Genomic DNA, 23854 nt, shown 5'->3' on the forward strand with positions numbered 1-23854 from the left:
TGGAATTGTAAAAAGCCAACAAAAAATGAGCGAAATTTCAACTCGCGAGAATGCTCGTTCCAATAATAACAACAACGAGCTCGTTGCATCGCCGTCCACTTCTTCCAAGATGGAGACCTCCGAAACAACCAACAACAACACCCATTTTTCGGAGCAAGATGGAGCCAATGAAATGAATGGCTCCTTATCATCAACCAATTCATCATTTCCGCTGCCATCAACTATTACAGCTCCTTCCGATACTAGTATAGAAACAACGAACGGAACAAAGAATTCTTTGTACGAATATCAAAATTCAAATAAGACAGAATCACCGTGTACATCATCCTCTTCTTCATCTTCATCGTCCAATATGGAACATACAGGCAGTGAACATCAAACAAATGGAGAGACAACAGGTAAAACACATCACCACGGTAAAAAATCAACTACAAATGAACAAGATGAAGCCAAGTTGACACCTCCAACAGAAGAAACAGCCACACAAGCAGATTCAAAACAAATCTCTGTCGGCAATTCTTTGGTCATCACAGCCAGAAGTAAAGCGAAAAAGCCCATCAAACCCGATCCTAAAAAACAGAGAGAAAAAATCAAATTAATAGAGAACAAGACGCCCTTCAAACCTGGTACTACAAACGTTCTTATATCACAGGCCTGGTGGAGAGCTTGGAAAGAATATGTCAATTTTTCTGACGACGAACATCCGAAAGAGAAGAAAAAGCATAAAGAAAGCCATCAACATAGAAAAGTTAACCCTCCAGGTCCGATAGATAACAGTGACTTGATTGATAAAATAATTATTTATAGAGGATTTGATACGTCTCATCCATATGCTAGCGAATTTACAAATTTGTGCAGAGACGGATCAGTACTATTTACCTTGTTGTTAAAGAAACATATCATGGGCTCTCAAGACTATGAAATTATTACAGAAGAGGTTAGTATTCATTAACAATAATGTCATGTTCATTAACTTATAACGTTTAGAGTTATGATTTACTGTCGTCGTGGTATGGAGAATGCAATTCTAACCAAAAAATTGTAAGAAAGGTCATCATTGATGGTTTAGAGAACAATCAAATGAAACGTGTAGAGATTCATCCGTTCTTTCTTAAATTATTCATGACAAATGAGCAAGGAAAGGTTTTGAAAGATACACAACGAATTGTTCTTGTCAGTAAGAAACTGACCACACGAGATTTAAAACTACTTGGCCATATTTTGTTTGACATTGAGAGAGGATCAAAGCAAAATGCAATCAAAAATTGTAGATTGTGGAGTTTTTTAGAAGGAAGTCCAGCACGATGTATTGCTGATAGCGATAGCCAAACTCTTGAAAAAGCAAAATTGGTCGATGGACAAAACGTCGTTTTTGAGTTTAGACAACCAGGAGGTGAATATCCACTGGATTCTGTGGAGAAGAATGAGAATAGCGATGAAAGTGAAGAAGATGAAGAAGAAAAGAGAGGAAAATTCTCTGAAATTTGGGACAGTATTAAAGACTATTCCTATAGCGCATTGGGCATTGCAACTAGTGCCACTGGAAAGAGTAAGAAAAAGGGTCTCTGTGGTTTACGTAACTTGGGCAATACCTGCTTTATGAACAGTGCCATTCAATGCCTGAGTAATACTGTACCTCTGAAAAATTATTTTTTGAGCGGTCGATATGCAAAGGATATTAACACCAGTAATGTTCTCGGAACAAAAGGAAAATTGGCAAATAATTTTGCCACTTTAATTAAGGAAATGTGGAGCGGAGGCTCAGTATATTCACCCGTTAATTTTAAATACGCCATTAGTCAATTTGCTCCCCAATTTTCTGGATATAATCAGCACGATTCTCAAGAATTAATATCTTACTTGTTGGATGGCCTTCATGAAGACTTAAACATTGTGAAAGATAAGCCATTTATTGAAATGAAAGATAGCGATGGTAGACCTGATGAAGTGGTTGCCAAGGAAGCATGGGATCAACATTTAAAACGAAACAATAGTGTTATTGTTGATCTATTTCAAGGACAGCTAAAATCTACTCTTATTTGCAACAGTAAGTATTACAATGCTTTATTTTGGGAAGCAGTTTCATTCTACAACTAACTGTATAGTTTGTAATAAGATTTCTGTGAAATTTGATCCATTTATGGTAAGTGTTCGAGCATGAAACCATTTCCGTTTAACAGCTTTTCAGTATCTGTCAGTTCCTGTTGGAAAAAGCATGCCATTTAGAATGGATGTTATCCTTATGAACACAGAAGGTGGTTCCAGAGCAACAAAATATACAGTTGAACTCCCAAAGCAGGCAACAGTACAAGTTCTTGCAACTCAATTTGCAAAAGTGAGTGGTAGAGATCCAAACAAAGTCATGTTCTTCACAATGGTGGGATTTTCTGTTGGAAGAGCTCTTGAATTGAACGAGAGTGTTGGTGTTATTGATCCAAATGCAAGGTCAACTCCAAAAGTTTTGTGTGCCGATATTCCAGACGACTATTCTGAGGACAAATATTTAATGATTTACATACGGCAACGCTATCCAAATGATGGAGGAGACACGCTATACAAGAGTGTTGGAATACCTTTTGTTTTGTTTGTGAACAGAGAGATCACAACCAAAGAGTTTTATGGTATTCTTTGGGATCACTTACAACGAGTGGCCAAGAAAACACCAGAAGATCCAGAATCCAACATTATCCCAACTCCAGAAAACGAAGGAGAAGAATATACCAACGAACAAAAGTTAGAAATTTTACGAAATACTGTTTTTCCCACCTTTGACCCTGAAAATATTCCTTTCAAATTTTCTGTTATTGATAAGTCTGTTGAAATGGTTGTTAATTGTGGAGGCATACCAATCCTGTATAATGATGAAGAAGATATGGTTAGAAAATATTTATTCGAGCATGAAAAGTATATTTTCTCTGTAGATTGGTTGGATGTGTCTTTCCTCAAGACGAAAGAAACAGTTACTGTACATTTGCAACATTCACCCGTAGAACAGCAACACTCAAAAAGTGGTCATATTACTTTGGATGATTGCCTGAAAGTGAATAGCGAAATGGAACAATTGGGACAAAGAGATCAATGGTACTGCCCTCGATGTAAGACTCATGTGTGTGCATTCAAGCAGTGTTGCATTTGGTCTAGCCCAGAAATTCTCATTATTCATTTAAAGAGATTTGGATATAATCGCCTTGGTAGAGAAAAGGTCACAACGTTTGTTGACTTTCCAATTTCCAATCTAGATTTAAGTGATTATATGGTTCAAGCTCCTGAGGACCATATGCTTTATGACCTTTTCGCAATTAGTTGTCATACAGGAGGATTGGGCGGTGGGCATTATTACTCGTATGCAAAAAATTGTGAAGACAACAAGTGGTATTGCTTTAATGACTCTTCTGTCTCCCATGTTCAAGAAAAGGAAATCAAAACATCCAATGCTTATTTACTCTTCTATCAACGGAAGCATGACACGAATAGCCGAGAGGTGAATGTCGAATTTCAATAAAACCATGAAGTAATTTCCCATTTCCAGCAAATGGCCAATGACTCAAGTACCTTTAGTACGCAGTACAACGAACGTTGAAGAAATCTTTTAGCCCACTTTGGACTTACAATCATTATTTTCAAACTCGATCAACAATTTGTGTGAAAGAGAAGCAGGTAATTGATCAAGATCAGAATTTTCCTTGAATAATTCATGTCTGTTATTCACTCCAAAATCAATCATGATTTGAATCACTTCTGAAAATAAATTATTTTCAAAATCCAATGAATTGGCAATTCCAAAATAATTATTGCAATCGATTTGAATGGATTTGAATGCAAGAGACACTAATTCTGACATTTCATTTGCTGAAGCTGTCAAGATGAGTGAAATGGCATGTTCCGGTTCAATTTGTTCCAATTGATCATAACAATATTTGACAATATATTCCAAATTAATTGCATCTTGAGGTGTTGTAGGAATGAGTGTCAAAATTTCATCTTTTTCATCATATTTCAGATCTTCCAATTGATATCCACTGTTAAACATGGCTTCAAAAAGTTTTCCACGAGAACTCAAGATGGTTCGGTGAGAATAAATAAATGAATTGTTGTTCTTGTGTGAGAGTTTGATTCGAATGTCACTTGTACGTTTGTCATTCCACAATGACTTGATGATTTTGTCTGGTGGTATTGCATTTTCAATTGAGTCTTCAAGAACGATGGGAGATATCTTTGTAATTAAACATTTTTCTAGAATTTCAACATAATAAGGAATACATCTTGGATCTCGTATGATGCAACAATGTCCTTCCCTTAATTTGATTTGAATAAATTCCAAACAATAATTCTTCAACTTGAGCATGATGGAATGAGAGGGTTGCTTTGTCAAGTATTGTTCAATCATCAATAATGTATCAATGACATTGTTAGATGTAATGTGGTACCCTATTAACACTGAAATAAAATAATTTTTCAATTCTATAAATTCACCTTGAACAAGACCCAAAATGTACAAGTATTCAATAACGTAAGAAGTAATTGTAGGTTCCTCAATCTTATCTGGATCGTATAAAACAAAATCAATGACATGTTGAATCAATTCATGTTCATGACAAGTCATGGAGAACAGCAAATTCAAATCTTTCAAAATGATGGAATGAAAATGAGGACAAAGTTTTTCAAAAAGTGGTTGAAAAACAATGAGTTTGGTGTTGGGAATCATGTCTCTTTCATGTTTCGAAATGTGTGAAATGAAAGGTGAGAAACGTGAAAGGGATGATTGATAGGGACTATCTCCATTGTATCCTCGACCTCCATTTCCTGCAAAGGTTGTGATCATTCCATTTGTCATTATTTTTCTAATTCTATGATTATCTCTATCTGCAATATAAAATTCATTATTGGATGAAATAAAAACACTGGATGGATGGTTGAGTTGAGCACTTGTTGCTAATTGATTATCACCATTATATCCACCAGTTCCATTTCCTGCAATGGTTGTAATCATTCCATTTTTCATAATTTTTCTAATTCTATGATTTAAGGAATCTGCAATATAAACTTCATTATTGGATGAAATAAAAACGCTGGATGGAAAAGCGAGTTCAGCATTTGTTGCCAACTGATTGTCTCCGTTATATCCTCGAGTTCCATTTCCTGCAATGGTTGTGATCATTCCGTTTGTCATTATTTTTCTAACTCTATTATTAAAGCAATCAGCAATATAAATTTCATTATTGGATGAAACAAAAACACTGGATGGATTATTGAGTTGAGCACTTGTTGCCAATTGATTATCACCATTATATCCACCAATTCCATTTCCTGCAATGGTTGTGATCATTCCATTTGTCGTTATTTTTCTAACTCTATGATTGCTGCTATCTGCAATATAAACCTCATTATTGGATGAAACAAAAACATTGTATGGATGATTGAGTTGAGCATTTGTTGCCAACTGATTATCATCATTGTATCCTCGAGTTCCATTTCCTGCAATGGTTGTAATCATTCCAGTTTTCATAATTTTTCTAATTCTATGATTACTGCTATCTGCAATATAAACTTCGTTGTTGGATGAAACAAATACACTCTTTGGATAATTGAGTTGTGCATCTGTTGCCATTTGATTATCATCATTGTATCCATTCGTTCCATTTCCTGCAATGGTTGTGATCATTCCAGTTTTCATAATTTTTCTAATCCGATGGTTATAGTAATCTGCAATATACACCTCATTGTTGGATGAAACAAAAACGCCATACGGACTGTTCATTTGTGCACGGATTGCCATCATTTGAGATTTGGATGCTTCCGAGGAGAGAGCCATTTTTTTTGTGTTGCTTCTTTTTCAAGACGATATTTTGTAATTTCATTTCTGCTCTTCAGTTCTTTACCACAACGATAACAACAATGACGGCACGGTTGAGAGGTCCCAACATGAAGACCCAAAACAGCGGTTGTAAAGTCAGTTGTCAACTCGTAAGCTTTTTTTAATTTGTTTTTTAAAAAAAAACAGTTGTGCTGCACCTTGAAAATGCTTGATTATTCCTCCACTGATTTTATGTCGACTTTTGAACCAGAAGAAACTAATACTCAAACCTTGGATTCAGATCTCAGTTTAGGATCCTCCTCTCTCGACTCCTTTTTTGCTGATGAATCAAATCCTCCAATTGATCATCCTTCAACTCCCAATTTCGTTGCCAATGATCAAATATTTCGTAACGAAGATGATTATTTTAATGATGATTTAAATCGTCCGTTATTGTCTCCAGATTTCAAATCTACTTCCCCAACAATTATCAGCACAGATGAAAACAATCCCAAGATCCATCACGCCTCTCTCGGTCAGAGCACCATTGCTACTTCCTCTACCAACCAAGAAGCAGCAGTTGCTGATGCGAGTCAATTATTGTTTGATCCCTTGAATTCTCTTGATGATGGTGTTCAAGACTTGGTGGTGGTTGATGAGGGTAGTGTTGCTACTGTTGTTGTTGATCCAGCACCTCCCTCTACTTCTGAAACAACCACTACCGATAGTGGTGCAGCCACTTGTTCTCAAGAAGAATTAATGTGGTGGTGGTGGCTCTATCTATCAGAGCAAGGACTTGGTGCAGCAGCAGCAACAACAACAACAGCAACCCATGGTAATACTGAGAGTCCATCTTGTGTATCTTTTGTACAACCAAAAATACCTTCTCCAATGTATGATTGTCCAAATCATATCGTTAATACCAACACTGAGAATGATGAAGCTAATAACAAGAAGAAGAGAAAGAGAAGAGGTGGTAATGACCCAACAACCTCTCGTACCACTTCTTCTCAGCCTTCTCTTGCTTCTACTTCCGAAGAAGAAGAAGCATCCTCTTTGGAAAGTAAGACCAAGAAGAGAAAAACTGCAAAGAAGAAGAAAGCTAAAGGAAACTCCTCTGCAGCTGCCAGTAGTAGTAGTAGCAGTCGTCGTAGCAGTGATGAAGAGAGCACAACTTCAGACCATTGTACCAATTCACAGACGAGTCAATGGTACAATAAGCTCTCAGCCTCTGCCACTTATTTGGAGTTGGAACTTGTGAATGGTTCCACCTTAGCCAAGAATTCCATTGATCTACATATCTATTCAAGTCCAAGACGCCAATATGGACCAATTGAAGGAGATTTAGATGATTTGAAATACCATCAAACATTGAGAATCCATGTTGGTCCTCTTTCCGAATACAGAATTCTGTCCAACCACATTTACATTTCGTTGAAGGAAGTGTTGAAACAAATTCGAAAACCACGCAAAACCCATACTTGGATCAGAATTGAAAACTCGCCTCAATTCCTATTTCTGTATTGCCAAACAGGAAAAGCTCCAGGCGTTCATAATGTTGTGAACATTTCTTCAAGTGGCACCATTACCTCAAGAACAGGTAGCTTGAACAAGTATTCACCATGTGCCAAAAAACCAAATGATTATGAATTTATCATACTCGATCATTGCTCAAAAACTAGTCATTGAGATTTCATGACTTTTTGAAGAACAGTGTTTGAGAGTTGTTTTGTCTGCCTCTCAGTGTACCATTTCCACAAACAGTCCAATCACACACACACGCCTTCCTACAACGTGCACTCTTTAAGGTTTGACTGCTTGTGTATTTGCTACACCGAGTGCTGACATGACAACTGTCGACTTTCATCCCATAGTCAAGTTGGAGAGCTGTACCAAAGGGATCATCTTGGCTCCTCCTTATCACTCAGTGAGGGCCATGCCAAACCTGCACCCAAATCAAACATCCGAAAAGGGTGTCAATACTGCATGCAGGTTTTGGCATTGCTCTCACAGCCACTTAAATGTGAGCCTTGCTGGTCTCTTTGATCTTCTCTCCCCTTGCTATGTGATGAAATTACAAAACATCATTGTACAACAAGTTCATTATCCTTATCATAAATAAAACAAATCCAAATCATTATTATTACTTATTATAATTTTTATTGAATATTAAATTATTCCAGCTCAATAAACAAAAAAAATGCAACAATCTGAACATGTGGTCGTTGTGAATTTGATCCATCTCCGCATTGCCGACAGTGAGCACGAACGGAACGGAATTACTTCATCATCTACCTTGAATCCAATATTTTCAATTAATGATACGGAACCATCGTATTTGGACGTTGTATGGAGAAAATTAATTTTGAAATTAAGAAAACGAGAGGAAGTGGGATTTTCTGGCCAATTTAGACTTGTTCATGAAATCAATACTAATGATCATGAAAGTCTTGGATTAACAAATCCAATACGACTCTATGATGTGAAAATTTCACAACGGTATCGAGTTATATTACTTTCCGATAACTCGAATGGAGCTATTTTAATTTTCAACTTGAACGATAGAAGTCTGAAGAAAGTAGTCGATTGTCAACACAGTGATATCAGGTATTTATGTGTTGAAAACAATTTTAAAAACAATAGAGATGCGCTAATCATTACTGGAAAAGGTTTGAGAAAGTATGACTTGGAACTTGTGTTAAATATGGCAAACATGGATGAAGCAGAAATTTGGAAAAGTGGTTCGCATGAGTTTTTCAATGAAACTGTTATTGGATATAATCATCTGGTGCATGATGGTAAAGTTGAAAATTTAATATATACATCGGTTGGATTTAAAGCAATTGATGTGCTTAACTCGACGACTGGAGAATTTATTCGGACATTAATCTCTGACAGTGTTGACAGAAGAGGATTTGACATTAATTGGAAAGGCTATTTAACTGCTTTCTATGCAAAAGAAGGGGATCAATCAAATTCTCCTTTCATTCAAGAAACATATGAAGAAGGAAATGTTAAAAAATTCAACATTGAGAGTTTACCATTATTTGACACTCTCATCCACGATAGGATCACTCATAACTATATTGTCACTGATTGTGCCTCTAATTTAATAGTAGTATTTGATGAGAATGGTATTGTTGTTAGCACCTATTTGAAAGACGATCGTGTTATTGTCAGTCCTTCAGGACTTTGTTTAAATCCATGCAATGGAGAATTATTTATTGCACATGATAATGGAGTTTCAATTTTTATGTAAATTGTACAATTTATGGAAATTTTGAAATACATCATGAAGTGAAAAAAACACAAAGATTAACACTTTCTTGAAATGATCATGATTTGTAGAACGTTCCAAACTGAAAAACATGATACATTTCAAGAAACCAAGTGGTTCATACTTGAGCTACGACTCCAATTTTATCGAATATGCAATGGACAATTGTCTTATTTTGGGTTATCTTTGCGCAATATTTGGAATGACAAGTCGAGAATGGAAAATTTTAGTGTCTGCATCTCGTTCTTCCAATACAACGAACAACTTCTCAAACTGACACACTAGGCTATTGACATTTTGACATTCAAAAAAAAACAACAACTTCTCTATACCATACCTGTGACAGGACCTACCAACATGAAGCCTTCTTCTTCTCCTTTGAATCGAAAAGCCTTGTCTCGAGCCAGTACGGACAAGCCTTTTCAACCTCTCTCTCAATGCTCCTCACCTCATCCAGGCAAAGCCATGACAACTATGAATTCAATCCATGAAAAGATGATCACACTTTCATGCTCGAAACCTTCCAAGATACAACCCACCACTCATATGCCACTTGACAGTCCTGAACTTCCAGTCCGACTGTATTCCAAAGAAGATTATACCTTCTCTTCACTCCTCTTATCACCCAACGATGCAATTGTAAACTCTCCAAATTCTCTCTCGTTGGGTGGTACGTGTTCGCCACTGATATTCCCAACAGCCTCGAATTTGGATGATCAAGTGAATCAATGGCTACCATCTGTGTCTGAACTCTTGGATGAACGGTTCGATTTGAATGCGACAAGAATAACAACAACCACCACAACAAGTACTATTATGGATCAAGGAGATGCTTGTCGAGATTTTGCTCAATTGTTAGAACGGAGAGGAATTGATTCCCCAAATAAGGAAAATAGAGCCTTTAAGAATCATGATGGAGCATCTCCAAGAAAAACGACTCGGATGGTTGTTCCATTTCCAACCACCTCCAGTTCAAGTACATCCACCACTTCTAACATGTGTCAGTCATTACCTAATTTATATTCACAATATTCTGCTAGCAGCTATGGAATTCCAACAGTTATGGTTCAAGCATTTTTCAATCGAATGAATTTGTTAGATTCACAACATCCTTCGAATTCACAACAAGGATCTTCAATATCCGCACATGCACAACAATATTTAAACTCTAACAGAACTACTTGGAATGGTCACAACATGTTACGGCCAAGAGTGTCACCTCAACGATGTCTCACACCAGAACCAAATCGTCCTTCTTCACCTCCTTCTGTGAAGAGACAATATCGAAAAGTGAAACGAGAAATGTCTACAATGAAGACCATTGTTCCACCTACTCTGTCGTCACCAAGAGGAATTACGAAAACTTCGTCAAGAAATGATTCACGAAGAATTTTGGTAAATCGAGTAGCTCAATTATTCCAAAATCCAGACGAAGAAGATGCTCTTTAAATAATTCACTATCTACGATTAGGATAGGATTACTCATACCATGTATCATACATTCTTATTTACCTAACAACCAAACCAATTGTCTAATAAATAATTCCATTGAAATAATTGAATTCTTTCCCAATGCATATCTTTATGATCACAAAACTGTTGCCATCGCTGAAACAACACAAATCAATAATCCAACACCATAAAATGAAAAAACTGACACGCTGGCAGATAAAGTTTTTGGAATAATCATATTTGAAAAATCAACCACAAACAATGAAAAGGTATCCACGGAATCATCTGCCAATTCTGATGTTGCATCTGACAACTTTCTACTATTCGCAATTGGACGGACTCCAACCTTGCTTTGCACAAAACATGAACTCGATGTGTTCGAATATCTTTCAGGGAATATCGATGACAATAATTTAAATGAAAATCCAAACAAGGTATTCGTATAAGGATATGGATGCAATGACGTCTCTAACTCACTACTGTATACATTGGATTCACCATCTGAAATAATTTCCTTCCAAACATCCATCGTGCTGGGATTGTATTGTGTGCATCCATTGCTTGAACCTTGTAGAGTTGGAGTAAATTCCTTAAAGCAACATAAATACGCTTTTTTCACAATGAGATGATCGTTCACTAATAACGTGGCAGAAGGGGACCAAACAGTTACAACAGCTCTCTCATTAGCCATAAATTTCGTTCTTGGTCTCCATGAACTATCTGCTAAACCCATCTGGACTTGGAGTGTGATATTATACGAAGAGGGAGGAGTGGCAATGATATAATCAATCGTGACTGGAAAATAGACTTGAACTTGATCCAGTACTCGATTCTTTTTAAAGGATCCCACCAAGAAAATATTCGCTCGAAAATCTTGCACTGCCACACCTGAACTCATTTGAATTAAATAATAATTGGCATTACCATTTTGATACCACAAGGAAATATTCGTCAATGTGAAATTATACAGAGACGATGAAGTGTTATAGAAGGAAAAGTTAACCATGGTAGCATCGATGGTTTGTAATATCATTTGAACTTTGAGTACTCCATTTCGTGTGGTCAATTGTTGTTGATAGAGAGTGGCTTTAAAATTTCTTGGACCTTCCTCACTTTCTGTAAATCCAGAATCTACCCAAGCAATTCTTTTCACATACAGTACTTGATTCGTTTCAAATTCAAAGGAAGAGCACAAACCAAAATTACTACTCGATCCATTCTCATCCAAATAGACCATTTTCAAAGGCATTTGTAATTTTAAATATTCTCCTTCATTTCCAATAAACTCTTTTTGAACATGCTCGTTTTTCAGAAAATCATTCAATGACAATTCGACCGATGAATAATTTTTCCAACACAAGTCGGATCTGTAAGGATATGGATTCAATGTAATTGGATATGGACCATTCACACTACAATTCAAAAGTGAATGTGCTTGAAAATTGCTCTCTCCAATGAATAAATAATGTTTAAAATTGGTTTCTGGATGTTTTGCAAAGCTCACTTCAAATCGAAGGATCGATGGTTGTAATGGATGCATTTGTACCCAACGGGAGTGAATGAAAGGAGTTGGAGCTCCGAATTTCATGTTGGAGGGATTGTTTTTGGACCAACCGCATTGAGGGATAGAGCAGTAAGGTCCTCCATAACTTGATTCACATTGACAGGTGTCTACTTGCACACATTGACCGTGTCCATGACAGACCTGAGAGCTGTCACTTGACAAGGTGTCGTTACATTTCACATATTGACACATGGCACCTCCATAACCTTTTTCACACATACAAGTATCGGCTTTAACACAATTTCCATGTCCAGAACAAACGAATGGATCCGTCGAATTACGAGAGAAACATGTTGGTACTTGACATTCCATTCCAGAATATCCCTGACATGCACAAACGTCGTTGGCAATACAAGTTCCTCTTCCGTTGCATACGGATGGATCATTGAAAGGAATTCCAAAACATTTGGTTGTGGCATTGTTGCAGTTGGAGCCAGACCAGCCACTTTCGCATTGGCATGTGTCTTTGTTTGTGCATTTTCCATGACCGGAACAAATGGAGCTGTCGGTAGCTGCAATTCCAAAACAAGTAAAAGTTTGACATTCGGTTCCGGTGTATCCACTCAAACAGGTACATCGATTGTTGGCTGAACAAACTCCATGTCCATTGGAGCATACCTGACTGCTTGTCGAAGAAATCCCAAAGCATGAATATTGTTGACAAGTGGCGCCTGTATGTCCAGGTGGACACTGACAAGTGTCAGGTGCCACACATCTTCCAAATCCTCCACAAACATGAGTATCCGAGTTATCCTTTCCAAAACAAATTGCATTTTCACACAGTCGTCCTTTATATTTCACACCCAATACAGACCTCGCAGTGTCTCTAATATCAGTCTTCCAACACACTTGCATCAATGAATCATACACCACCAAATCTCGATCATTTCCAACCACAAATCGAAAAGGACCAACTCCTCCATTGCAAGACCCAGCAACGGTTTTAACAATCAATTCATAAGGATCAATAACAGCCAATGAGCCATCATTATAAAGTCTCAATTGATACGAAAAACCTTTCGTTGGATTAAAAGTACCACTTGCCCAATTAGCAACACCATATAAAGTATCATACAAGACTAGGTTACCATCTTGTTGCATGATTAATTGATTAATTCCATTCGAGGAAATGAGAGAGTTGCCAGGATAAAGAATCGTACCCGAAGTGAGTGAATTACTGGCACTCAAATCGAGACAGGTACATGTTTCATAATTGGAACAAAAACCTCGACCGCTGCAAACGTGTGAAAAATCTGAAGAAGCAAAACCACCGCAAGTGTAAGCTTGGATGAAGAGAGTTTGTGTTGGACGATGAAAGGATAGGAGAAGAGTGATGAGGCAGAAGATAGTTAGGATGGTTGAAAGAATGCCTTGTCTCATTTTTTTGTATGGTTTGGAGAGTAAATTTGGTAATGACAATCGGCAGGTGGAAAGATGCATTCTGAATCGGACTCATGAATGAACTTGGTAGGTCAAGGGTATTTTGATTTTCGTATTTAAATATCTCATAGGATGAGTTATCCGGGGGTTGCTTTTCTAAATGCTTTAACTGTATGGTTGTTTACCAATCAAAAAGAAACAGGGTTGAAATCATTTTATCCAATTAAGATAGGTTTTGTGATTTAGGGTTTGATCTTTTGGTTTTGAAATATCACTACCTCAATAATTGTTAAGATCACATTCACTTGAATGACTTTGTTTGATTCAACTGTTTGAATTGCTTGTTTGAATTGATAATTTCCTCTCTCTTTTTCTCCATTAATTCCTTGTTAAACTTTAAAAATGTATTCATTTCGCTTTCCGTTGGTTTGTAAATGCCAAGAGTTTTTATATCAGCAACTTTGGTGGGTAGCGGTGGAAGGTTGGTTCTTCTCTTAAAACTTTCAAGTAGTTCATGGGTAGTGGACAGGTTGAGGTATTTTTTTTTGAAATTCAAAATCCAAAACGTTTTTAAAAAGCCAACCAAACTGTAGATATTTAACTGGACGTGTTACACATGATTGCTTTTGTTTCTATTTTGTAAACAAGAGTTTGGAAATAATTAAAGGAAAATAACGGGTCGAGGATACTAGTATCCTTTGTTTTGTGGTTGGCACATTGGGCCTCGTTTACCAGTTGGACATTTGACATAATGCTTTGAGAAAAAAAAATGTCCAAATTAACTTCCCTTCTTTTCATCTTTATGACCATTGCTATTGCTGTTTATATGGCACCGAGATCACTCTTCTTCAAGGACCGATTTGAAAAGTTTAGATCGGCTGATCATGTCAAGAAATTTCAAGAGTTTGATTTCATCATTGTAGGAGCGTAAGTTCATTGCATTATCTGTTGAGAGATAATTCATCATTCATTTTCATCATTCGTTTTCAACCCTCTGATGATCACCACTTTCAATATTTTGAATTCAAACAGTGGAAGTGCAGGAAGTGTGCTAGGTCATCGATTATCTCAACATCCTAATAATTATTCCGTGCTCATTCTCGAAGCAGGATCATCGAATAATTATCCACTCGGTAAGTTTTTTGATTCAAAATTTCACATGACTATATTTGGTGATGCATATGATGATGACACATTTCACAATATATAAATTCACATCATGCAATTCCACACAGCCATTCACTTCCCATTGGGATTTCCCAAATTGACCATGAACACTACTCTCGATTGGGGTTTTGAAACTACTCCCAATGCTCAACTCAGAAATCGAACCATTTACATGCCTCGAGGACGTGTTGTTGGAGGTTGTTCGAGTGTGAATGCCAATCTCTATATTCGTGGACATCCATTGGATTATGACGAATGGAATGAATTAGTGAGAGAGAACAATTCCTCAACGGATTGGTCCTATCGTGACATGTTGCACTATTTCAAAAAGAATGAAAGAATTCTCAATGAAAATGCAAACATGAATTATCATGGAAGAGAGGGTCGATTAAAAGTAAAACCTGTGAAACCCATATTGGATGCAGCTCGTCAAACATTGGGATTCAATTTAACACATGCCGTGATTGAAACATTGAGTAAATCCATGAATATTCCTGAACGAGAAGATCCTAATGCACTCACTCCTGAAGAAGAAGAATTATTAAAAAAGGGAGAAGGTCATAAAATTTTAGAAAGCATCTCTTTTCATCATCATACAGTGGATGAACATGGAAGAAGACATTCTATGGCTGAGGCCTATTTAGATGAAGAAACCTTGTCGAGAGGAAATGTTCATGTGAGAACGAATAGTTTGGTGAAAAAGATATTATTCCAGAGACTTGAGAATGAAATGGTCGCCCATGGAGTTGAATATTTGGATGAAATGACAGGTGAGGAAGTGCGTGTGAGTGCGAGAAAGGAAGTCATTGTGAGTGCTGGAGCTATTGGATCCCCTCAGGTAAGTTTTTTTTGTTTTCACTCGTTACGTAACGGAATGGATGAATCGAATCATATATTCATCGTCATAATGACTGAATCTACCCTACTAGTTACTGACTGTTTCTGGAATTGCTGACAAGGATCTCTTGAAACAATTAGACATTCCAGTCGTGAGTCATGTTCCAGGAGTGGGTCAAAACTTGCAAGATCACAATCTTGCTGCTGTCATTGCCAAACTCAAAAAAGGTTTCAAATCTCTTCACTCGTTTGAAAGTATTCTCAATTTACTGCAATACTTTGCAGGATCTTCATTTGAATTTTTAAAATCCGAATGGGCTCAACAACTCTTCCCATATGCAGCACCTGAGAGTTGGCGATTGTTCACAGTGGCTGCTCCTCATATTCAAGGATATTTACGTTCGAGTTATGCCAAACAAAATAATGAACCTTTTGATTTACAAGTTGTGGCAGTTCCTGGATTCTTTGTCCATCATGCCTCCATTGATTATCCTGGAGAGAATGGTGTGAGTGTGGGAATTGTTGGATTGAAACCAAAAGCTCGTGGTCATGTTCAAGTCATCTCCAAAGATATTAAGGTTCCTCCACTCATTCATGGAAATTATTTAGGTCATGAACATGATGTCAACGTGCTGGTTGAGGGTGTTCGTGAATTACAAAAAGCATTCAAGACTGAGCCTTTGAGCCAAATGATTGAGAGTTATATTTTCTGTAATCCTGATGAATTCACAACACCAGAACAAGTGAAGGAGTGTATTACGAGCATGTTCACTACATTATATCATCCCACATCGACCTGTAAGATGGGACGAAGTGATGATCCACAAGCAGTGGTGGATTCTCGTCTACGGGTTCGTGGTGTGAAGAGATTGAGAGTGGTCGATGCCAGTATTATGCCTAGCGTCGTGAGAGGTAATACCAATGCACCAGTGGCTGCAATTGCTGAGAAAGCAGCGGATATGATTCTAGCTGATCATCAATGAACGTAGAAAACCTGGTTGTGGATGATAATGAAATGTGGAATAAAGTGGAGTGAGGTGTGCCTTACACATTGGTCTGACAACTTGTCTTTTCAGCATAAAATTATTTGGAATTAAAAAAAAATCGACCGAGCTTGATGTTCTTTGCTCCTAATCCTGATTTTCTGTGAACGAATTGATCCATTGTCAAGAAAAATAACCAATCAATGCTGTTGTTTGTCTTTGTTTTGTTGACTTTCTCCTCATCATTATCGCTGTTCATACTTGTTTCTGATATTCCTAATCGATCAAGAATGGTTTTCAATTTTTCTAGTTGAATGTTACACTCACGTTCACGTGTTTCGAGAAAACAGTGAGACGAACAAAGCTCTGTGAATTGAGTCATCCCACAAGCTCCTACCTCTCTAACAATGATTTCCAGCCGATCTTGGATGTATGCTACTCTTGAACTTCGAAGATTAAATTCAAATATTGATCCATCTCCTTTTACATTTGCGGCAAAAACGGTTCCCTTAAATACAGAAACCTCGTCCTTACTACCTTTTTTGCATTGTGTGACAAATAAAAAAGGGCTCATTCTTTTCCTGAGCTTGTCATGATAATTGCTGCTGAATTTGTATCCCGATGTTTCATAGCTTGTTAATTCTCTTTTCTTAAAAATCTTGTCTTTCTCTTTCACATTGGATATAATACAGAGTGGAATGAGAAATTTCTTAGAGAGTGTGGAAGAGATGTCTTGCAGGTTAGTATTTTCAAATAATAGCTCATGAAATTTGTTCTTCCAATTCAAGTTGAAATCATTTGAAATCCAAACGTTCCAAGTCGAACAAACGCTTCTCATCACAAGAACTACAAATGGTACCTCTAAAAATTGAATAATTTCCCATATTAATTCCTTGTTATTGTGGATGTTTTCAATTTGATCATTTAAAACATTTTCATAAATATGATGATTATGGATCAAAATTTAATGCCAACCAACCTTTTGACCTACTAATTGTTGCTCCATTGGCACAAAATTGGGCTCATGATAAAGTTTAACTAATTTATCATCATTCCGATCATTTAGATGATGATTTCTTTTTCTCTTTTTCGATCCATCATTGTTATCGAAAGTAGAAACATCAATAGGTTCAATTTCTTGAGAGAGTATCATCTTCTTTCCATCATCGTGTTGAGAAATGATCGTTTTCACTCTATATCGTTGTCCTTTTATAAAAAAGAAATTCTCAAACTGTGATGTCGTTTCGCTTAAATTCATTTTTTCGAGTTGAAAATGCTCTAACTTTACATACCCGAATGTGTTGATGCTAGAAGATATCAACCTTAATTCTCAAACCATAGAGGATCACTGATTCCGATACCTGGTACTATTCATCACTCAGATCTCATTCAACCAAACTGGGATGAAAATTTTGCACAAACATTGCTTTGATAGCCAAGTTTTGTTTGCCCTTTTCTTTGGTAAATGCCACAAACAATATTCCGTTGATGAAACACCTCAGACGGATTCATGAAAGCATTTATGGCACTACCTTTTACAATGGCTTACTGTAACCTTCCTTATTGACTTTAAACAAGCTAATGATGCACTTGGAACAACTGTCAAAATTAAAAAAATGCGCTGTGAAATCGTTTGTTCCGTTTGCTCGCAATTGGGTGATCACGAACTTGCCACTCAACAATGCAGCAGTTGTCAAAACTCTTTTTGTGACTTTCATGGAAAAAAGCATCTGGAACGCTATCCTCAACATGATTTGACTTCAATGTACGGAGCTTGTGTCGAAAACCTCTCTCATGTATGTCCTTACCACCTTATACCTGCTAATACTTATTGTCGGACTTGTGAAGCGTTAATCTGCTCGTCGTGTGGACTGAGTCAAGCTCACAAAGGACATTCATGTGAATTGATTGAAGAGGTTGTAGAACAGGAGAGATGGTGTCTCAAACAACAAGTGACATTATTGGCTAAGAATATTTCTCAATGGGTTCAAGAACACTCGTGTGACGAAGTGATATTGAACTATGAACTTTTCGAAATTGAAAAGAAAGAAAAAGCATCAAGGGAGCAAGTAAAGTCATTCTGTGATAATGCAAAGAGAATGATTGATCAACGAGGTCAGGAATTGGAAGAACGAATCAATGAATTGTGTCAGGAAGGAACTGATGCACTACGAAGCATATTAGGGTTAAAAGAAGCTCAAGCAGACCTGAAAAGAACCTTTGAAGACATGGAATCCCTTGGATCTTTTGCACTGCTAGAAGCAAAAACAACCAAATTTGTTCAAGTTGAAAGACAGTTCAACAAATTGAAAAACAACTATTCAGGACATTTTGAAAAGCTTCATCAAGTGCAAGTGGAAGGATTAGAGGAAGGTTTACAGGAATTGCAAAAGAAACTATCATCCATTGGAAACGTCAAGGCCCATAATTTTAGTGTCACATTTTCAAATTTAGGAGCAGAAGGAGCCACAGGACCTACAAATATTGGGACACATTACTCAGACCAACTATTTCTTCATGGTAAGGTGACGCACCGAGATGGTATTCAGCAGTGGAAAGTACCATTTGATGGAGACTTTGTAATAACAGCTGCTGGAGCAGCAGGGGGTTCCAATCCATACAAAACTTCGATTCGTGCTGGCTACGGTGCAGAAGTGAGAGGTGTATTCCATCTCACTAAAGAAACAATATTATCAATATTGGTGGGACAAAAAGGAGGAGATGCAAAAGGTTCTGTGTATGGAGGAGCAGGTGGTGGCGGAGGTAAGTTTGTATTGGCACAGTGTACATTGTTTTTAAACAGAGCAATGTCCTAACTTTTCGGTCCAATATATATACACATATATAGGAGGTACCTTTGTCGTTCAATCACCAACCAACACTCCCTTACTTGTTGCTTCTGGAGGAAATGGATGCAATTATGGCAATTGGAAAACTAACGGTCCTGGAGGAAGAGGTCCTATGACAAATGAGAACTACAGTGTTGAGAAACCTTCCCAGAGTGATCGAGGAGGAGGTGGTGGTGGATTTACCTGCTCGGGAAAGAATGGGCAGTTCAATACACAAGGAGGATGTTCTTTTCTGAAAGGGGGTAAAGGAGGTACTCATTCACACTTTCACTATGGGGCAGACGGTGGATTTAGAGGAGGGGGAAGCGCCTTACACGAGGGAGGAGGAGGTGGTGGTTATGTTGGTGGAAGTGTTGTGACTCAAAATCTATGCGATGCGGTATTTCCAACCAATGGTGCCGTTTCTTACAACTCTGGAACGAACCAACAAGCAAGAGAAGATTATAACAGTGGACACGGTTACGTCATTATCACAAGCGAACAGCTGGGCTGAAGATGAATTTGAGACCTATTTTGTAATACTACTATTGTACTGTGGAACAGTGTGTGATTACATGTGATACCTGAGGTCAATAACGTTCCAATTTCTCTCAAATTCATCATTTTTTTTCACTGGTCATCTTGTTTGCGCTCAAAAGATATCGAAACAACACCGAGTACAGCACGACAGTTTGTGGTTCCTCAATTTTCATATTCGTTATTTCTAAATACAGTGAACCTTTGAATGTTTCGAATGCGAGCTTTTCTAAATCTCTCCTCAACATTTTCCTCTTGTCATGCAGATCAGCTTTAGTTCCAATAACAATAATCTCTGTGAGTCATTTAAATTATTACAATAAAAGGAATATGGGTGAAAAAAGATGCTTACCTGCTCCATCTGGTGCATGTTCACATATGCAACGAATTTTTGATTCCAACCACTGATTCTGGTCTGTCAAATCAATGAGGCAATATATGACACTGGCACCTCTATAATAAGATGCTGTGATAGATCGAAATCGTCCAGGCCCAAACTGATCCCACATTTGAAGTTTGACTTTGCAAGAATCTCCCAAAACAAACATGCGCAACCCAAAATCAATTCCAATAGTGGTAAAAGCTTGCGATGAGGTTGGTGGAATGTCAAGCAAAGACGCTCTCAAAAAGGAGGTTTTCCCTGCTCCATAATTTCCTAAATTTGCAAGTTTAGATATCACCAATACCTGAAAAACATACCTTCCAGCAATGCCTTGAACAGATAATCGTATTCTTGCATGTCTGTCTTTGATTTTGGTATGATTTGTTCTGAACGTAGTGAAGGGCAGGAATGTTTCGATTGTAAACAATAAATGAGTTTGGTTGAGCATTCTCAAAAATTTTTATGCTCAAAAAATTTTCTGCATACTCGAGCTTCGTCTCTCATTGCTTTGCTTAGTGACTTCCCACCCATCGCACTCCCACCCTTATCATGCTTTCTTAAGCTTTTCAAGTTCCTTTTTCGCTGATCCTTAATGTTCTTGTGGTAAGGAAGGACATTATGACAGTGCGGGACTGCCTTGTTCGAATCTTTTCGACAAGTAGTTGAATATTTATTGTTATAACCTTAATTTATTTTATTATTAATTTTACATTAATGTGACATTGTCACCACCTTTGACACCTGGTTTATTTATGATAATATGAGCTGATCACAATCCATCTCTTCTTCATCACTTCCTCCTTACTTCCTTGCGATTCTCTGGTTTTCTCCTTTTTTTCCGCTGAGCGGTTTTTGGAGTTTTTTACCTTCTACACCCCTTTTCAAATGCTCGGGACTCTGCTCAATAAAGTCTAATGACAAATTATGCAGAAAATCCCTCAAACACCAATCCTTTTCAAAGGATGGATGTTTGGCGAGTTACAAACCCATTAGTTTTCCTCCAATTAATTCCAAACTCTTGTTGTTTACATTATCGAAACACTATCTTTTCATTGGACTGTTTGTTGGTAGTTGTGTTAGAAGTGGAATTTGATGAGACAGTGCTGTTGCTCTTATTACCTCCAAATAACGACGCCATATAATCCAAAACTCCTTTGAAAATTCCGCCTCCACTAGTGTTGGTGGTTTGGGTTGTAACATTGGAATTGTTGGAGTTGAATGGCTTGAACAGCGTTCCTTCTCTCACATCACTGAAATGTAAAAAATAATGTTTCAAAATAGAGAGATCATTGTCCAACCATGAAGGATTACATTCAACAACTCTGTCATCATTATTTACGTGATGAATATGTTTTTGTAATTGAGCGGCATAATTAAACACACATTTTCGAAGCATGTGTTTCACAAATCTCTGGCCTTGACGTTTGGAATAAAAGTCTATCATTGACAAAATTTTAAATTCATTCTCCTCTTCCTTGTTGTGATGATAAATCTCGGCAATAAATGTTTTATATTGTTCTTTCATGATCGGAAAAACAACTTCGTTGCTCCAATATTTACAAACTTTTGCAACTGAAAAAATCAATTCAACAGAAGTCAAATACTCAAAAATCACTCCAATAAGTTCATCAGGTAATTTCTGAAATATATTTTCTGAATGATTTTCGCTATCAATATCCGAAGATGAATAACCAACTATTGGTTCCTCGAATGAGCTCATTTTTTGGTTAAGAGTTTGTGGTTGGTTGGATCAAGAGGTTGCCTTCAGAGCGGGTTCAACAAGATCTTTCAAATTCACCTGTTAAATTTTTTTCTTCATTTCTCTATTGCATTACGTATTGTTCCTTTGAATATTCACTATCACACCTTCGTCAGATAATTCCAATGGTCAATCTTGATCAATAATGAAAAAATAATACTCAACACCCGTATGTCCAAATCTTTGGGACTTTCTTTAAAAATATTTTATTGATTTTTTTAAAATTATTTGTCTCAGCCAAATTCAAGCGTAGATCCTTCATATTTGCCAGCACAATACGGCTGAGTCCGGCCGAACAGAGAGAAAGCGAGTGAATTATTCAATAGGATTCACAGTTTACAGTTTGGTATTAATTGGTGAGACTTGGTGAACAAATGCAGGCGGTGAAAATGATATGCTTCCACTGGCGCCTTTTTTAGTGTGGACGTGTTTGACTGTAATTTCTTCCACCATCAAGAGGAATATGACAAAAAATGAGTCCCTCCACAACAAAACTGTCAAGGAAGACATTTGTAATTGTTTTGTTCGAGATATGAGAAATGCAAAAAGGCCTTTTATTTAACAAAGGAAGGACGTGAGTCAAGCAATGTTTTGGCAAGTCAGAAGTACAGAGTATAGACTCACATTAAAACAGAAGCAACAATCTCACTCATCTGGAAGTTTGGAAGAAAATTTTGCTTTGCAAAACAAATCCCAATCAAACGATTGATATTAATACATTCAAAAACCAAAACTCATCAAGTTTGCTACAGGTCACAGATCAAACTTCCTTTCACTCAAACAACAACAAAGAATTTTATGAAACAAAATTCTTGCTCGGACTGCAAATGATTAAAAGATCGTACTAAGAGAGGAACCTTGCTCAAACAATAAAACGGTCGTCAAGACTTTTTTTTTTATGAAGAATTTGCGATTTTTTGTCATTTAATTGTTACTGCGTGATGGCTCCTAGCAACAAGACATACGCAAATCGAGATATTTCCAAAAAAGATTTTCATGAAAACAAAAAATGTCTCCTTCTTCTGCGTTGAACAACGAATGGATCAACAATCCTCTATTGATCAGCTTTGTAGCAGGAGCATCGTCATCTTTATTAACCTATGCATTTCGCAAATTATGGAATTCTTCCATTCGTAGCACTGACGAACAACATTTACCATCCACCAAAACTGCACCATTGATCTCGTCCGATCGACACAAGCAAGAAATCAAAAAGGAGTTGATCACGACTTCAAAAGTGGCCATATATGGAGGAGTGTTGTGGTCCAGTCGAGAATTAATTTCTCATGTTTTATTTCAACCAGAATCATCATTTCAAGCCTCTCCGAGAATGTTTATCCCCATTCTAGCTGGATGCGTGAGTGGTGCTTCCGAAAGACTTTTGGCTTACTTGTGTGGAGATCATATTCCAATCATGCTTTCATTGAGACTGATTGGAAGAAGTACTTTAACCTATGCTCTTTTTCATTTGCTGAAAGATAGTGTGACCAGTCAGGTGCAACAACAAGTGGGTGTTGTGACTGGAGGAGAGACTGAAACGACGACACGAGAAGGTACTCTCTTGTTAGGACATTTCCTTACTGCAGCTGTGGTTTCCGTCGGCACTCATTTGTGTTGCAATTACTCGACCTATCGCTCGAGTTCTCATTATTTGAATTATTCCAATTTGCTACGTGAAGGAATTGCTGGTGGTATTGTGTACACGAGTTATGAAATCTTTAAGAATTCATTGTTACACACCAAGACTTCGACCTCTCAATAAACAAGGGGTAATTCAAAAAATTGATTTGGCATTGTCATTGGGACAGGTAGCATAAACGCCAATGACCAATGAAATACTTATGTACCACGTGTGTGGCATCACAAAAGCCACGTAACAACAAAAAAGCACCAC

The 23854-nt window shown here is 37.2% G+C and overlaps 12 protein-coding genes across 12 annotated transcripts; 7 read left to right on the forward strand and 5 right to left on the reverse strand.

Moving 5' to 3' along the window:
- Positions 1–25: 25 nt before the first annotated feature.
- C9374_003944 (uncharacterized protein) lies at positions 26–3502 on the forward strand (the record flags this gene model as incomplete). The annotated part of the gene is made up of 4 exons (XM_044693528.1): positions 26–937; positions 988–2047; positions 2106–2143; positions 2189–3502. 4 exons carry the CDS (start codon positions 26–28, stop codon positions 3500–3502), a joined length of 3324 nt encoding a protein of 1107 aa, XP_044556074.1.
- An 87-nt stretch (positions 3503–3589) lies between these two features.
- On the reverse strand, positions 3590–5812 carry C9374_003945 (uncharacterized protein; the record flags this gene model as incomplete). The annotated part of the gene is made up of 1 exon (XM_044693529.1): positions 3590–5812. The coding sequence occupies one exon, from the start codon at positions 5810–5812 to the stop codon at positions 3590–3592; it is 2223 nt and encodes a 740-aa protein (XP_044556075.1).
- A 207-nt stretch (positions 5813–6019) lies between these two features.
- On the forward strand, positions 6020–7483 carry C9374_003946 (uncharacterized protein; the record flags this gene model as incomplete). The annotated part of the gene is made up of 1 exon (XM_044693530.1): positions 6020–7483. The coding sequence occupies one exon, from the start codon at positions 6020–6022 to the stop codon at positions 7481–7483; it is 1464 nt and encodes a 487-aa protein (XP_044556076.1).
- Positions 7484–7994: 511 nt separating this feature from the next.
- Positions 7995–9053, forward strand: C9374_003947 (uncharacterized protein; the record flags this gene model as incomplete). The annotated part of the gene is made up of 1 exon (XM_044693531.1): positions 7995–9053. The coding sequence occupies one exon, from the start codon at positions 7995–7997 to the stop codon at positions 9051–9053; it is 1059 nt and encodes a 352-aa protein (XP_044556077.1).
- A 375-nt stretch (positions 9054–9428) lies between these two features.
- C9374_003948 (uncharacterized protein) lies at positions 9429–10520 on the forward strand (the record flags this gene model as incomplete). Its single annotated transcript, XM_044693532.1, has 1 exon — positions 9429–10520. The coding sequence occupies one exon, from the start codon at positions 9429–9431 to the stop codon at positions 10518–10520; it is 1092 nt and encodes a 363-aa protein (XP_044556078.1).
- Positions 10521–10659: 139 nt separating this feature from the next.
- Positions 10660–13467, reverse strand: C9374_003949 (uncharacterized protein; the record flags this gene model as incomplete). The annotated part of the gene is made up of 1 exon (XM_044693533.1): positions 10660–13467. The coding sequence occupies one exon, from the start codon at positions 13465–13467 to the stop codon at positions 10660–10662; it is 2808 nt and encodes a 935-aa protein (XP_044556079.1).
- A 769-nt stretch (positions 13468–14236) lies between these two features.
- C9374_003950 (uncharacterized protein) lies at positions 14237–16454 on the forward strand (the record flags this gene model as incomplete). The annotated part of the gene is made up of 4 exons (XM_044693535.1): positions 14237–14394; positions 14500–14600; positions 14703–15472; positions 15564–16454. 4 exons carry the CDS (start codon positions 14237–14239, stop codon positions 16452–16454), a joined length of 1920 nt encoding a protein of 639 aa, XP_044556080.1.
- A 100-nt stretch (positions 16455–16554) lies between these two features.
- Positions 16555–17712, reverse strand: C9374_003951 (uncharacterized protein; the record flags this gene model as incomplete). The annotated part of the gene is made up of 2 exons (XM_044693536.1): positions 16555–17346; positions 17434–17712. 2 exons carry the CDS (start codon positions 17710–17712, stop codon positions 16555–16557), a joined length of 1071 nt encoding a protein of 356 aa, XP_044556081.1.
- A 358-nt stretch (positions 17713–18070) lies between these two features.
- Positions 18071–19796, forward strand: C9374_003952 (uncharacterized protein; the record flags this gene model as incomplete). Its single annotated transcript, XM_044693537.1, has 2 exons — positions 18071–19217; positions 19303–19796. The coding sequence occupies 2 exons, from the start codon at positions 18071–18073 to the stop codon at positions 19794–19796; spliced, it is 1641 nt and encodes a 546-aa protein (XP_044556082.1).
- Positions 19797–19902: 106 nt separating this feature from the next.
- Positions 19903–20649, reverse strand: C9374_003953 (uncharacterized protein; the record flags this gene model as incomplete). The annotated part of the gene is made up of 2 exons (XM_044693538.1): positions 19903–20114; positions 20172–20649. 2 exons carry the CDS (start codon positions 20647–20649, stop codon positions 19903–19905), a joined length of 690 nt encoding a protein of 229 aa, XP_044556083.1.
- Positions 20650–21231: 582 nt separating this feature from the next.
- On the reverse strand, positions 21232–21921 carry C9374_003954 (uncharacterized protein; the record flags this gene model as incomplete). Its single annotated transcript, XM_044693539.1, has 1 exon — positions 21232–21921. The coding sequence occupies one exon, from the start codon at positions 21919–21921 to the stop codon at positions 21232–21234; it is 690 nt and encodes a 229-aa protein (XP_044556084.1).
- A 1048-nt stretch (positions 21922–22969) lies between these two features.
- C9374_003955 (uncharacterized protein) lies at positions 22970–23722 on the forward strand (the record flags this gene model as incomplete). The annotated part of the gene is made up of 1 exon (XM_044693540.1): positions 22970–23722. The coding sequence occupies one exon, from the start codon at positions 22970–22972 to the stop codon at positions 23720–23722; it is 753 nt and encodes a 250-aa protein (XP_044556085.1).
- Positions 23723–23854: the final 132 nt, after the last annotated feature.

The sequence above is a fragment of the Naegleria lovaniensis genome, assembly GCF_003324165.1.
Source record: "Naegleria lovaniensis strain ATCC 30569 chromosome Unknown tig001, whole genome shotgun sequence".
NCBI classification, from domain to species: Eukaryota; Heterolobosea; class Eutetramitea; order Acrasida; family Naegleriidae; genus Naegleria; species Naegleria lovaniensis.